This window comes from Xyrauchen texanus, chromosome 14 (assembly GCF_025860055.1).
Source record: "Xyrauchen texanus isolate HMW12.3.18 chromosome 14, RBS_HiC_50CHRs, whole genome shotgun sequence".
Classification (NCBI taxonomy): Eukaryota; Metazoa; Chordata; class Actinopteri; order Cypriniformes; family Catostomidae; genus Xyrauchen; species Xyrauchen texanus.
Window position 1 is genome coordinate 10,149,241 of NC_068289.1, and position 16,603 is coordinate 10,165,843.

The 16,603-nt window shown below is 38.4% G+C and overlaps 1 protein-coding gene across 2 annotated transcripts in view; it reads right to left on the reverse strand.

Annotated features, from left to right (window-relative positions):
- Positions 1-16,603, reverse strand: part of pard3bb (par-3 family cell polarity regulator beta b) — a 463,809-nt gene that overhangs the window by 137,910 nt on the left and 309,296 nt on the right. For both annotated transcript variants that reach the window (XM_052143015.1, XM_052143016.1), the window contains one exon: positions 11,719-11,944. In XM_052143015.1, coding sequence (XP_051998975.1) covers positions 11,719-11,944 — 226 coding nt within the window. The remainder of the gene's footprint in view (positions 1-11,718; positions 11,945-16,603) is intronic.

Consider the following 16,603-nt stretch of genomic DNA (forward strand, 5'->3'; position numbering starts at 1 on the left):
GGGTAGGAACTGTCTCATGGTTATAAACAAGCCTTACTAATAGTCTTCCCAAAAAGAAAAGAGGCACAATCATGGCAACTGCAGTGGAATTTGCTGGAAGGCAAAACGACCAAAAGATGTGAGGAAAATGAGAAGATAAGTAGAGGCAGAAAAACGAGAGAAAGGAGGACAGCTGGTGAGAGAACAGAAAGAGCAGGCCTGCTGCAGTTATTGATGGCAGCAAAGTATTGAACACTTGTTCTCACAGCTCTCTCCTCTACATAAACATCCGTTGGGGGAGCACGCGCACACACGCACGCGCACACACACACGCACTCGCAAACACACACAGACAGACAGAAACACACACAGACAGACAGAAACACACACACACACACACTCTCAACACACATACACAAATTCAATGCAACTTTCTCTCTCACAGGCACATATACTTTTCTAACTCACTCCACCCCTCCAATCCTTCAACATCCATCACATCTCACGGTTTTCAATTCACCAAACAGCATTCACATAGAGCCCAGCCTTCAAATCTATTTATCAAACACGGCTGACCGAGAAGACATACTACTGATCTCTTGCCTTACAAGGTAAAGAATGCTTTGAGGAACTAAAATTTTGCTGAATTAATCCAGATTAAGATTAATTATGTAATATTTCATTTTTGATAAAAAGCTGATGAGATAAAAGTTCTATCACAACGAAAACTGGAACTTTCTAGTTTCACTGTTTTAAGTGTTTCAAGACAAATGGCTATGATCTAACTTCTTGACAGATTAATGCAAATTACCCCAACTTGCACATTATGAGTTGAGTTCAAAATGTAACAAATGATGAAACAAATAGTTCTAAAGCATTCCAAGATGTTGTAAAATGCTGATAAACAGGAGTGGTGGTGGTGCAGTGGGCTAAAGCACATAACTGTAAATCAGAAGGTTGCTGGTTTGATCCCCACGGCCACCACCATTGTGTCCTTGAGCAAGGCACTTAACTCCAGGTTGCTCCGGGGGGATTGTACCTGTAATATGTGCTCTGTAAGTCCCTTTGGATAAAAGCGTCTGCCAAATGCATAAATGTAAATGTAAATGTAAATAAACGAACACCTGTGTGCAAAATTCTATTTAAATGTAGGACATTGTGATGTTGTTTGGCAACTGTAAATTGGCTACAGTAAATAAACTATATTACTTGGAGAAACAACCACAGGTAAGGGGTGCTTAACCGCCTTTAACCATGGTAAAATCAATGCAATGCACATTTCTTAGCTTACTGGTTTAATATCTTACAATTCTCCATGTATTTGAGGGTGTGTCTGTTCACATTTGTGAGGAATATTAGGTTTCAAAGGATTATGTGTGTGAGCAAGTGTAATGTGTGTTTGTAAGGCTATGTGTCTCGTGTGTATGTGTGTGTCACACAGAAGCAGAATGAGAAATATTTGGCAGTCCACACGGCTTCCATCTGTCTGCAAGTTGTAAAACATCCTAATGGGCCCCATCCTCCGCCTGGGGCTATACCTTACGCTCTATACAGCTACTCCATCTCTCTGTCACACACACACACACACACACACACACACACACACACACACACACACACACACACACACACACACGCGCACACACACACACACACACACACAAACACACTGTTGACTTGTCGCTCAAAAAAAATGACTTGTCGCTCAAAAGGATGCAACAAAAGAGAGGGACTCAAGAGTTTTGCCAAAAATAAACTTAAGGATTTATTAACAAAAGATAAAAAATAAAACCCAACAAAAATGAATCATGTGTAATTGTCAGTTGATTGGTTTTCCTGGTTGACTGAATAATTCAGAGTCATTGAAAAGGCTAGATTTAATTTTTAGTCATTTGCCTCCTTTCAACGTGCAAGAGTTGAATGTGTTATTGCAGAGTTTTCCAGACTTGTTTGGAGATACGCTGTCCCAAACAGACTAGACGGAACATAATATTAACGTGGGGAATGCTAAACCCATTAAACAGCGCTTTTATAATGTCTTGCCAGATAAATGTGAGATAATGGATGCAGAAATGAAATACATGCAGGAGAATGACATAGCTGTACCGTCTTTTCTTCAGCAGTCTGACACACAAGGTGTCGTCCATCCTGTCAGTTTATTTTCACGGAAGTTCAACTCGTACCAATTTAACAACTCTGTTGTGGAAAAAGAAGCATTGGCTCTTGTTTGGGTGTTACAACATATTGCTGTTTACGTTAGTTTAAGTCTACCTTTAAGTCTACCTGTTGTCATTTATATGGACATATACGGCTTGCTGTTCATGAACTCTCTTCAGTGTCCCAAACAGAGACTCATCTGCAGGTCTTTGTTTCTACAGTCATAGTGCCTTGATTTTGACACATTCGAGGTTCAGAAAATGTTACGGCTGATATGTTGTCGTGCACCCCTATGTATGAAGATTAAATGCTGGCCCATTTAGTTAAAACTAATTTATAGTTTTGGCCGCTTGGCAGCTGTCCCTGGTTCTGAAATTGAAGAGCCTTACAGGTTATGTATAGAGATATCTTTATTGTTTTATAGGTTTTTTTTTCCACATGGATTCTTGACCGAGCCCTCTGTCTTGTTTGGGACCTGGTTTAAAGTGCTGGCTACATTGACTGCTCCTCCCAAATTGTCTCATTGCACACACATTTGTTGGGCACCAGTACTACTTTAAAAAGGAACAATGGACTTGTCCACAGGAGAGACAGAGAAGGGATTGCATATTTTGTTTGGACTTTTTCATTTGCAAGTTTAGTTTTGTACACTCATAGCATCGCTACAGCAAATTACATTTCCATGTATTCATATGTATTACATCACTGGATGGAAACACAATTTGATTCTGACCACTCTTGCAACTCAGCAACGTGTTCAAAGAGGGTGAAAAGGATGATCAGGATCATCTTTGTTAAAGATGGGAACTCATTTTTAATTTGAAGTGTGAAAGTAACATGGCACTATATCACCACCAATCTTATCTTCTTTTATAAGGTTTAGTTTGTGAAACTCCATCTCAATTCTTGCTTTCTCCAATGCTACCCTACCCAGACTTCTGTTAAATTTTTTCATGCTCCATTTGCAAAAGCAACAACTCTTCTGTTGTTCAAAACTTAAGAAAGACTGCGAGCGGGTCAAAATTGGTGACGGCGAGGTAGGAGCTTTAACCATTTTTGGAAGTCAAAAACCCCCTCTCAACCATATTAGACTTCAAAATAACTTTAATATTCTCTTTGAGTCTTTTATCACTAATCTCTATTTCGTAATGCCAAGCACTTTTCAAAAGTTGCTTAAAACAGTGAAACTAGACAGATTTCCAGATATGAAGTGTTACATAATTAACCTTAATCTGGTGTAATTCAGCAAAATTACAGTTCCTCAAGCATTCTTTACTTTGTAAGGCAAGAGATTAGTAGTATGACTTTTCGGTCAGCCATGTTTGATAAACAGATTTGTAGGCTGGGTTCTATGTAAACACTTTTCCAATAAAGAATGCAAAAGTGATTTAATAAACGCATCAATTTCAACCATAAAGAAAAACACCACAAACTAATAAGCAACCAAGTGTGCAATAAAATACCTGGAGCATCCCCCACTACCAACCTTTCTCAATAATAAGCTATCTACCTTAAACCTAGTCTTCATGTGGCAACAGGCAGGGGAAATTATGCACTGAAGCCCGATGGGTAAAAACCTTTACCGGTCAGACCAGCGACATTCTCAACACCACGGATGTGCCCCCTAGCCAACTGCTACTACCTGCTTTCACCACAACACTACAAAAACAAAAAACTACAATGTGTCTCAATGGAAACACACCACTATACCTATCAGGGAAAATCTCCAGGTTAAAAAAGCAATCAATATTGTACACAGGTAACTTACCAGTCGGTGAATTCAATGCGGCAACAAAACGCTGAAAGGTTGGTCAAACAAAACTTTCACAGGTGTGTCCCATTACAAATTATGTGCTTAGTGATGTCAAAATATTAAATTGTGATTTCCCCTCAAAAATAGATGACACAACAACCGCTGTAATCAAGCAAAACTGATTAAGCCAAATTAAAAGGACGAAAGCACCCCCATTTTGTTATGACCCGTGGACACATGAGTTTTTCCAAAAAACATAAAAGATGAATTACGAAGAGAAAAAAAACATGTATAATTGTAAGTCAGTGATGTAATGAAATATGAATACATGGAAATGTAATATAGCGATGTTGTGAATGTAAAAAACTACATTTGCAAACGACAAAGTCCAAACAAAATATGCAGCCCCTTCTCTGTCTCTCCTGTGGACAAGTCTATGGCTCCTTTTAAAGAAGTACTGGTGCCCAACACAGGTGTGTGCAATGAGACAATTTGGGAGGAGCAGTCAATGTAGCCTGTGCTGGAAACCACGTTCCAAAGAAGACACAGGGCCGTCACAGGCATGCACACACACACTCTCTCTCTCTCTCTCTCTCTCTCTCTCTCTCTCTATATAGCTCTCCTGTGGAGCTAAATCATCTCTCTGTCAAATAACAAGAAACAGTGCCAATTCTTTACCTTCAGCGAGGTGTATCTTTATATCTCTCACATTCAAACACTCATACACACTAAACAAAGACATGTGCTCACACCAATACAGTAGCTATAACATTTAACTATAATCTGAAATAGTAATACATATTCTACATAGAACTAATACAGTGAAGGAAAAAAAAATCCATTCTGCCCACTTGCACAATAATTTCTAAATTAATTCCAAATGCTCCATTACTGAAAATTGTGGTTTCTTACTCAGTAAAACAATAATGGGACACTTTCTAACACAGAGAGCAAAAAAATGGAACAGCAAAATTTTAGGAACGATGTTAATCTATGGTGTGTAAGGGACTGTATACAAATTCCACAAACTGCGCTAAAATGCTGGTGTCCAAGCGTTCATTCAAATTCTTGCATATTCTAACATAATAAACACTGTTATTAAAAAGGCATTTTCTCATTCTAAATGTTACAGTAGACTGCCGGCGTGATGGCTCACTTTATACATTTGAAGCCAGCATGTCCAATTATGAGTGCAGTGTCCAATTATTTTAGGTTTTATGTTTTATGATTTTCCCAGGAGGTGGAATTATACATATATATTATTTTACAATAACAATAATAATAATAATAATAATACATACAATAAAAATGTTAGTCCTTCACACCACTGGCCGCCTGCTACAACCATTGTAATGTAAAATAATTTTAGGGGTGTTTTTCATAAAATAATTGAATACTGTATCCATATAATTAGACATACATGGAAAATATATCCATTGGCCGCAACCGGAACCTTTATAATTATAATTATTATGTATTTGTATTTTACAACAGTGTTTAAAATGATCTAACTTAATAAAATAGAAAATGCAAGTAGAATGAACACTTGGACACAGCCAACATTTTAGCGCAGTTTGTGGACTTTAAGACGGTCCCTTACGCACTAAATGAACCAAGAAGACCATAGATGAACATCGTACCTAAAACAAACTTTTCCTGCTCGCTGTTTTTACTCTCGGTGTTATAAAGTTTCCTGTTACTGTTTTCCAGAGAGATAAAACACTCCAAATTATTTTATTTTTCTGCCAGTGACCTTTTGGCATGGATTTTGATATAATCAGAGAACCAGTCCTGAGGAAAGGACTAGGTCTCATTCACATAGCCAATCAGCGAGAAGCTATAAAACGTACCCTTTCTGTTTCAACTGATTTACTGTTGTGTTTTCTGAATTGCTGTTGTGTTTTCTAACTTCTTGTTTTGTTTCTGGATTTGATGTTGTGTTTCAGAATAGTTATTTTGTCTTTGGATTAGTCGTTGTGATTTAGATTTGTTTTTATGTTTTGCACTTCACACCCACCGTACAAATGGATAGGAAACACGTATACTTGAGATTGTTTTGGCAAAAGTGATAAATCCTCTCTTCTGTCTGGTTAATCTGGGTTTTGTCCTAAACAGTCACGACCACGACAAGTCGCACACGACTTCTTGTTGGTTTCTCACACACTGGGAATCTTTGTTCACAACGAAATCTCATTGGTCCAAAATCTGAACTTGCATAGCCGTTTACAAGACATCAAATATGTTCTGATTGATTGCGTTTAGTCGTGAAAAAACAAATACAAACAAAATAAAATATAGCTGCAAGCAGCAATGACAGGCCCAAGCACAACTGGTCCATTTCCATCCTGTGGCATTCGGAAAAACAATACAAGTTGGACACATGCATTTGGCATTTGACATTATTCTAAACAATCTTGAAGCAATTTGGGTAAATATAAGAGGACTACTTAAAGTCTGTTGTAAGAGCCACACTTTCTGCTGCCAGGTGGTGACACTATGATTGTGACCCAAAATAGTGAAATCCATGTGTTAGCCCCCAAGACTAAACATACTTCTACATTTTCATCAAACTCATACATTGCACACAGAAGATATTAAGGACCTGTTTCACATTTTTAGCTATACATTTTTGACATGCCATGGCACGACACCATTCAAAATATTAAAAATCAGTTCGCAATTTAGAATCTACAATGTCTGGCATGATGTTACACAATTGTGTTGCTAGTCACATGAATCCCCTAGGAGGAGTATTTAAAAGTTCAGAGCCTGCATTTTCAGAAAATCCAAAATGGCTGACTTCCTGTTGGGCAGAGCTAATGACTGTATGAAAGTTGTTTGGCATTATGGGAACTACATATGTACCAATTTTGGAGAATGTAGGTGAAAATGGGGGTGCTACAGAACCCCATTTACATGCCCATTTCAAAGGGGCACAACAGAGCTACAATAACTCACCCAAAAATGAAAATTCTGTCATTCATTTTCACCGTTATATCTGTCCTGACCTGTAAGGGTTATGCTTTTCTGTGGAACACCAAAGAAGAGTTTCTGATAAATCTTTCTTTTAATCAGTCATTTTCCATACAATGACAGTTTATAGTGATCTGATGGTCAAGCTCCAAACATGAAATAAAAACAGCTTAAAAATAGCCCATACTGTAACGCTTGGTGTGCTTGGGAGTCAATAGGAGACGCTGGAGTAGGAACGTTAAGTCTTTAATAGCAAACACTGGAGTAGGAGCAAACACTGGAGTAAACATCACACTCTAAACATAACACTTCAGGGAGAGAACTTCAAAATAAGAGTCCTGGAAAAAGGTGCAGACTGAACGTGACACATACGACTTTGAAAAAGCCTTAGATCACATTTGCAATCATGTGTTACATTTGTCATAGCCAAACCAGTATACCAGTTCAAATGCGGAAAGAATAACGTATTTGTGCTGCAATGCTGTGGAAGTTTTTAAACTAATATGATCTAAATTCCATTCTTTTCCCTCACACAAAGCTTTCACAGGCTTCAGAAGACCTGAAATACAGCAGATAAGTCATATGGTCATAATTTTTTATTTTTTTTTTAAGAATAGCGGTCACTATAAACTTCAATGTATGGACAAGAGCTGCGTCAATAAACAAACAATCTTCCAAAACAAACATATTTTTTGCAGTAAAAATGCTTTGCGCCACAAAATAAGAAACTCTAGGACACACACACAGAAATAAAATGAAACAGTGAATCATTGTAGTGCCAATTTTCCAACTTTCTTTAGACTGCATTTTTTGTCTAAGTGCTTAAAATTGGTGTGAAGAGCCGCTTGACTCACTGACAGTCTCAAAAAACAATGGCATATTCGTGGGATCTGGGAGAAATAAAAACTCAGTCAAGGTCAAACTGGACAAACATTCAGCATTTTTACCCATACATCACTGTATTACAAAAAAATTCTCTACCGAAGACCTTCAAAAATTCAGCAGACACTGACTTTTCTATAAACTGTTTTTAAGTCCATTTAATCCATCAATATTTGGCCTGTGTAGGTGACAGGTCAATCAAGTGGCAAAAGAGGTACATTTATGTCAGCTTTGAGCGAAGGCTGTGTCAATTATGTGGGCCTCATTGGCACGCACTGTCACCTCTCGAACCCACATCTCTAATCCTTGCCAACTACCAAAAAATACATTAAAAATTTTTTTTTTTTTACATCCTTTACCCCATCAGCAATGACAAGCCAGCATAAAAATGTTATCTTCTCAGAACAACAGTGCATAATAGAATGATTGCATGGGCGCAGGAGGCGAGTTGGCCACATTGTGCGCACTGGCAGACTCTCTGTAGATACACAGAAGACGAAAGATAGGAGATCAGGCCTAGACGGATTAGTGGAAATGAGAGCTGTGTTATAGCCCACACTTTTGATGAGTAGAGAAGGTTCACCTTGAGACAGACACCCGCTGAATTGGATGCAAAACAACATATTTTTAAAAATGATTAGTCAGTGGATTGCCTAAACGTCTAGTCGGTCTTAAGGAAGCCCTTTATATTTAGGCTGGTTTCAACCCTAATATTTCACCATAATTGGACGCATTTGTTAGGGGTTGTTTACATAAGACAAGTTTTTATGTTTAACAACAGCTAAACGGATCACCTCGGAATGGAACAGAACACAGAGGTCTAAAGATGTAGTATTGTTTAAGGTGGAGTACTTTAAAGGGGTCATGACATGACCAAATTTTCCTTGATCTTTTGGCATAAGAGGTCATTGTACTATAAAACATACTGTAAGTTTTAGAACTGAAAACGTCCTCCCTAATAGAAAAAGAGCATTTAATAAAACCAAGCTTTAAAAATGGCTCGTTTGGAATTTGTAGAACTTGTAACATCACAATTACCAAATACATCTGCATATGCAAAGCAAATTTTTCTCTCACTGCACCTTGACCCCGCCCACTGGTGCACAGTCAGTCACACAAGTGAAGAGCAGAGAGATGGGCCTGTCATGGGAGATTCACCCAAAGTGAACTTACACAGGACATCTTCATGTGCCTATCTGGATATAATCTTTTTCTACATAAACGTGCACTAGATGAATGGCTTTGACCGTATAATACATCTCGTGCTGCTTTTAAAATATGCAATGTCAAGTTATAACTCAAAGATGGAGACCCCCCACTGTGTTTCATTCAGCTGCACTCTCTTGCTGTTGAGTATTTTTTGAAGGCGTCCTGGACCATTTTTGCACCCATCTGTGCTATTTAAATGGTTGGTCTTTTGTAAACATGCACTCGATGGATGCCTTTGATCGTTCTGACGGGTTTTCCGGCGATGTATACCGCGTTTTAAAAGCAGCAAAAAAAAAACGCATCACATTCTGCTGCTGCCACTGACAGGGAGAAACACATGCAGTCCTGTCTAAACAAACTGGGAAAATGTGAGACGTGAAGACCAGCCTCTTTGCTTTGACCTGTTGAATCCAGTTGAAACACCCAACATCACTGTGGATTGAATTACATTTGTGCATTCAGAAGATTTCAGTGTGAATTGCATGTGAAACAGACACAATATGATTCAAGCTTTGCAAAGGAACTGTTATTGAAAGATGGGGCAGTTAAAATTGGAATATTGGATGAAAAATGGCAAGTAACCAATTTCATTCATGAATATTTGATATTTCATGACTGTTTGATAGTTTATGGTGCTGCTTGAGTGAACAGTTTGATACACTCAAATGAAATATGTTGGATGTATGTTATGTGTTAACCCTGAAATGTAGTTTTAATGTTGTGTGTAGTTTGTTCATTTTCTTCAGATTGCATTTAAAATATAACTGTATTGGAACGGCTGCCTGATGTTAGACTGTGCATTTTAATATGAACACTATTGTCCTAATAAAGGGCACGACGTTATCTGCTGTTGTAGCCCAACCGCCACAAGGTTCAATGTGTTGTGCATTCTGAGATGCTATTCTCTTCACTACAATTGTACAGAGTGGTTATCTGAGTTACTGTTGCCTTTCAGCTCAAACCTGTCTGGGCAGCATTTACCAAAAGCATCACAAGCTTAAGCTGATCATAGAGACAATAATGCCAATGGTTTCTACAATCTACTTGATGCCTTTGGGAAACGCTGCCCTGGACAATTATGCAAAACTTACTGTTGATTGAGCTCAACTTGTATTGAACCTGGAACATTAATTTAAAGGGCATTAATTTAAAGACGTTACTTTTTTGAGGGGATTTTACCATGAAAACAGCTAAAGCACAACATGCCATTACCATACTAATTAAAAATATCAAAACTTGAGATAATAAAATCAATCAATTAGGAATAAACTACATACTCAAGATCTCTACAATCAAGAAGTTGGTCACTGGATGACTAGCTTACTAATCAACAATCGTGGCCCATCCCCAAGTTTACTAGTCAACAATCATGATCCATCCCCTAGGCTGACATCAAGTTCTCCAGTTCTTTCTCCCTCTTCACAGTTTCCTCAATTGTGTCTATTTCTCTCTCTCTGCTGGAATATAGCAGCATGGTGTTCTTTTCTGTTTTCCCAGCAGTCATCCAAATTAAAACAATTATAGAGCTAATTGCCCGTTAGGTGGAGCCTGCTGGGGCAGCCATGCTCTGATTTGTGGAATCAGTCATGCGGGTCGTCCTGCACTGTGGACTTTGTCACTCACCATTACTGGTGCCGGAGCCAGCACCAAATGGCCGGCCGATCCATGGGCAGATGGGCAGGGGTTGGCACAGGTGCCCACCGTGATGCAAATTAGGCCTGGCATTGGCGTGGTGTGAAGAGATTGAGCAATGTAACGCAGAGACAGCGTGCCATATGGAGATGGGGCTCACCGCTCCTTTTACCAGTGGTCAAAGTCAGTTACACACACTCAAGCAGGCCGAAACAGTCACAGCTGCAAGTGTGAGCCAGCAAAGCATCCCACAGCAGCTCTGCCAACATTCCGTCACATGATTGTGACCAGCCAGCAACCCGACACTGCAGATTATCATGTGTGTAAAATCAACTGTCATCTATCGTGACTTTAACATGTGTGTATAGATCCGCAAATCAAACTAGCCTCAGGCTTAAGAGAGACAAAAATAGAGACAGAAGAGGAGATGCATGGCTCCAGACTGTGAATAAAATTGTCGCAAATATGACCAAAAAATAATAAAACAAATAATAATAATAATATCTGCGACAATAATTTAAAATCTAGACACCACTGGTAATAGTCGGATCAGAGTGACATATAAAATAAAATAAAAATAATAATCACTACAGCATCAAACCGGAACAGATATTTAAACTAAATATAATTAAATAGACACCCTAGTTAAATTTATTTAAAAGGAATAGTTGACCTAAACATGGAAATTCTGTCATAATTTACTAATTTCGCTTCAAACCCGTATTAATACATTTTTTGTGCGGAAAACAAATGGAGGCGTTTTAATTAATTTCTCAGTGTGTCTTTCAGTACAAAGGCACTTGATAGTGACTCACTTCAAAGCTTACATATAAAACTATCATACAAGTAGTTCATGTGACTTGTGCATCAAATTCCAAGTCTTCTGAAGACATACGATTGGGTTTAAGAAAAACTTGATATTCAAGTCATTTTTCAGTGAAATCGTTCGTTGCACGTTTATGCATGCATATCTCTTTAATATTTTGTGATAGAACATGAGCATAGACAACAGAGCTTCAGAACAATTGTGAGAGCCAATAACTCCCTAGTCATTAATTTAGTCTGGAGCCCTGAGTGGGACAAATGAGAACAAAACAAAGAAAGAAAGGGAAAACTAAAAATTGGGGTCTTGCCTCAGCAACCCGAATCCTTTCTTCTTGGTCTTCTTATCCAGCTCATCATTGGCCTCCTCAGCTTTCTTCTTTTCTTTCTCCTTTCCTTTGCTCTTCAACTTGTCTTTCTTCTTTTCTTTGGCCTTCTTCTTTTTATGTTTCTTGTTCTCCTCATTGTCTCCTGTACCCTGTCTGGAGGAGCCGCTGGCCGGTGTGTCTCGTCCAGAGCTCTGGTCCGACCCGTCATCTGTTTCAACACAACAACATCTTTTGTTGACATCACACCCTACATCATTTTGATACAAATGTGTGTAAATTGGTAGATGCTAGCTAACCAATTAAGATTATATGCTAACCTGGAGAGGTTGTCTGACATTCCTTCACCCTCGATATACAGGTGCTGGTCATATAATTAGAATATCATCAAAAAGTTGATTTATTTCAGTAATTCCATTCAAAAAGTGAAACTTGGATAATGTATACATTCATTCCACACAGACTGATATATTTCAAGTGTTCATTCCTTTTAATTTTGATGATTATAACTGACAACTAATGAAAAACCCCAAAATCAGTATCTCAGAAAATTTGAATATTGTGAAAAGGTTCAATATTGAAGACACCGGGTGCCACACTCTAATCAGCTAATTAACTCAAAACACCTGCAAAGGCCTTTAAATGGTCTCCCAGTCTAGTTCTGTAGGCTACACAATCATGGGGAAGACTGCTGACTTGACAGCTGTCCAAAAGACGACCATTGACACCTTGCACAAGGAGGGCAAGACACAAAAGGTCATTGCTAAAGAGGCTGGCTGTTCACAGAGCTCTGTGTCCAAGCACATTAATAGAGAGGCGAAGGGAAGGAAAAGATGTGGTAGAAAAAAGTGTACAAGCAATAGGGATAACCGCACCCTGGAGAGGATTGTGAAACCAAACCCATTAAAAAATGTGGGGGAGATTCACAAAGAGTGGACTGCAGCTGGAGTCAGTGCTTCAAGAACCACCACGCACAGACGTATGCAAGACATGGGTTTCAGCTGCCACATTCCTTGTGTCAAGCCACTCTTGAACAAGACAAAGCATCTCGCCTGGGCTAAAGACAAAAAGGACTGGACTGCTGCTGAGTGGTCCAAAGTTATGTTCTCTGATGAAAGTAAATTTTGCATTTCCTTTGGAAATCAAGGTCCCAGAGTCTGGAGGAAGAGAGGAGAGGCACAGAATCCACGTTGCTTGAAGTCCAGTGTAAAGTTTCCACAGTCAGTGATGGTTTGGTGTGCCATGTCATCTGCTGGTGTTGGTCCACTGTGTTTTCTGAGGTCCAAGGTCAACGCAGCCGTCTAACAAGAAATTTTAGAGCACTTGATGCTTCCTGCTGCTGACCAACTTTATGGAGATGCAGATTTCATTTTCCAACAGGACTTGGCGCCTGCACACAGTGCCAAAGCTACCAGTACCTGGTTTAAGGACCATGGTATCCCTGTTCTTAATTGGCCAGCAAACTTGCCTGACCTTAACCCTATAGAAAATCTATGGGGTATTGTGAAGAGGAAGATGCGATACGCCAGACCCAACAATGCAGAAGAGCTGAAGGCCACTATCAGAGCAACCTGGGCTCTCATAACACCCGAGCAGTGCCACAGACTGATCGACTCCATGCCACGCCGCATTGCTGCAGTAATTCAGGCAAAAGGAGCCCCAACTAAGTATTGAGTGCTGTACATGCTCATGCTTTTCATGTTCATACTTTTCAGTTGGCCAACATTTCTAAAAATCCTTTTTTTGTATTGGTCTTAAGTAATATTCTAATTTTCGGAGATACTGAATTTGGGATTTTCATTAGTTGTCAGTTTTAATCATCACAATTAAATTAAATAAACATTTGAAATATATCAGTCTGTGTGTAATGAATGAATATAATATTCAAGTTTCACTTTTTGAATGGAATTACTGAAATAAATCAAATTTTTGATGATATTCTAATTATATGACCAGCACCTATGTGTGTGTGTGTGTGTGTATGTATGTATATATATATATATATATATATATATATATATATATATATATTAGGGCTGTTGATTTAACGCGTTAATTCAGTGCGATTAATTTGACAACCTGTTTACTCCAGAGGGCAGTAAGTTAAATTTCAGCTGTATGAGCAACGCACCATTTATACAGTGAAGAAAAGGAATGTTATGTTTATGATGCGACGCACCCGAGACACTACACAAGCATGTCTGACGCAGGTGTAGATAGAAGAAAATACACCCCCAAAGTTTTTTCAGACAATAAAAAATAAATAAATAAATAAATCTGTGTTTGAGTTTAAGAACATTTCTGTTAACTTCTGTTTTGGTATCATTTCAGGTCACAGGCCTATATCTCACTTTGAGTGTCTCTCAAATCTGTTCAGAGATCTACTTTTCAGCTAATCTCCCCTGAGCATGACTAAGTTGCCCAAATTATCATAATTAGGAGAAAAAGAAAGAAGGGTTGAGGATAAACTGGGGAGAGAAAGAGGGAGAAAGAAGTATACAAAGAAAAAGATTTGAAAAGTAAAAAAAAAAGCTGAAAAAAAGGCTTGGGTAACTTAGAATCCTGCTGACATAACCATCTGTTACTGGCTATCCACTGCGGGGCACTATGTCCGAGCGTGTGTATGTGTGTTTGTGGCAATCAATCGCCGCTGCATTATGTGTCTGCACTATGTCAGATTGTGGTGGTAGTGCTGGAAACAGATGTACATTTACCAGGCCGCCTTGGAGAGCATGTTAAAAGAGAGATGAGGAGACATGTGAAAAAGCATCAGTCTTTCATAAGCCTCACAGCAGCCATCTTACTAACTCCGCACTTGTTGCGCAAGGAAAGCTCCCAATAACACTGCACACTATGATTTATTGATGAGGGGATAGTTGTTTCTTTCCATTTTTTTCTGGCCAAAATAGGACAAGGGAAAAGACAGCAAGTTAAAGAATGAAGAATTTGCACTATTTTTTGAACCCACATTTGAAGTCAAATTGTGACTATTTTGGGTGCGAAGCCTAGAGGTTAAAGATCTGGGCTGATAACTGAAAGACTAAAGGTTCGAACCTCTGAGTTAGTAGTTGACCGATATTGGTTTTTCAATGGCCTATATCTAAAGAGCATGGTGACATGGTGGTCAGTTAATGCTGATATATGCATAGTGCAATAGCAAATGAGATGTACACTATAGTACTGAATTTAAACAATACCATTAGTTATGTTATGTCTTTGAAAAAGTATTCACTAATTACTTTTGGACAGATGTGAATTCTGATCACAAAGTAATCAAAAGCCAGTGTTTCCTTTATAACTGTTTGCAACGACATACAGTACCATGAAAGTGGTATACAGTTCCACTTGCTCACATTGAGTGGTGATAAATAAATAAATAAATAAATAAATATATATATATATATATATATATATATATATATATATATATATATATATATATATATATATACATACACATACACATACATACATATACATACATACCACTCTATATGGCTCTAAATATATTGCTTATACCATTTTGCATTACAGGGATAGACAATAAAAAAAATAAAAAATGACACTAAATGCTAACCCTGAGATTTGCTATGCATACAAACACAAACTTAACACACATCAGAGCTGACTAACATGTTCGAGGATGAAGCATTCTTCTGAGACTCAGTCCAAGGCCACAATAGCAGCATCCGTTTCCCCGTGGCACAAATTCTTTACAAACAAATGCAGATCCGGCGTTTAAACTAGCATTGAATCGAGCGTCACAGTAATGACTGTACAGCGCCCTATTATTCAGAGGCACAGAGGAAGCTAAAAAGGCTCGCTCCAGCTCCCAGCTCACTAATATGCATCAGAAAACTCTTTTGTTGGGACTAGCGCAATGGCTCATTGTAAATATCAATCCCCTGAACACAATGACAAACACCAGAAAAAAATTGTTTGTCAGGCTGAGAGAGAAAGGATAAGGGAAAAAAGGGGTAATATTTCTCATCATGCTCTCGTCTCAATATGAAAACACTTTAAAAGAGCAGGGCTTGAGGATTGAAAGAGCAATACCTGTGCTCCAAAAGCCTTCATAATAAAGCCATAATGACACTGCTGTGAGCTCAAAGCAAAATAATGGAAACCATTTCAAAGAAAAATAAATCCCTTATTTAAATGCCTTTGTGTTTATCATCCTCGTTGATGTATGGTCTTTGATATTTATATGGTTTCTTCTCTATGAAAGAATTCCTTAGTCGGAGACTTTATGTAGACTGCATCAACTTGATTTCTTTTGGCTGGGATTGTGTGGTGTAGTGGTTAAGGCTCAAGGCTGGTAACCTAGAAAGTTGCAGGTTAAATCCCTGCAAGAAATGAGCCAAAAACCATCCCATTATAGTTTTGAGGGCTGCCTACTCTGACAGGAAGAAACCATCTGGTGACCTGTAAAGGCCAATTTACACTGCCTGAACAAATGCCAACAAACTTCAACAAACACTGTTGTTGGACTTGTTGGATCAGGGTGAGAACACTTTTGATGTTTGTAGGAGCAGTGCAAAAATGACAATGACTTCGCAACTTTTGAAAAAGAACAGTAACTTTAGAATGTTTGTGTTTGTTGAAGCAGTGTGATAAATGACAATTATGCTACTGAATATTATAAATTCAACAGCCAACTTTAAAATGTTAGTCTTTGTTAGGCCAGTGTGACAATGACACATATGCTTCTCAACATTCTAAATCCAAAAGATTTCTTTTTTTTTTTAATGTTTGAGTTTGTTGGGGCAGTGTGGCAATTACAATTACATGTCCCAACATTCTAGAACCCAACAGTCACCTTTAGAATGTTGGTGTTTGTTGGGGTAGCATGACAATGACATGTACGCTT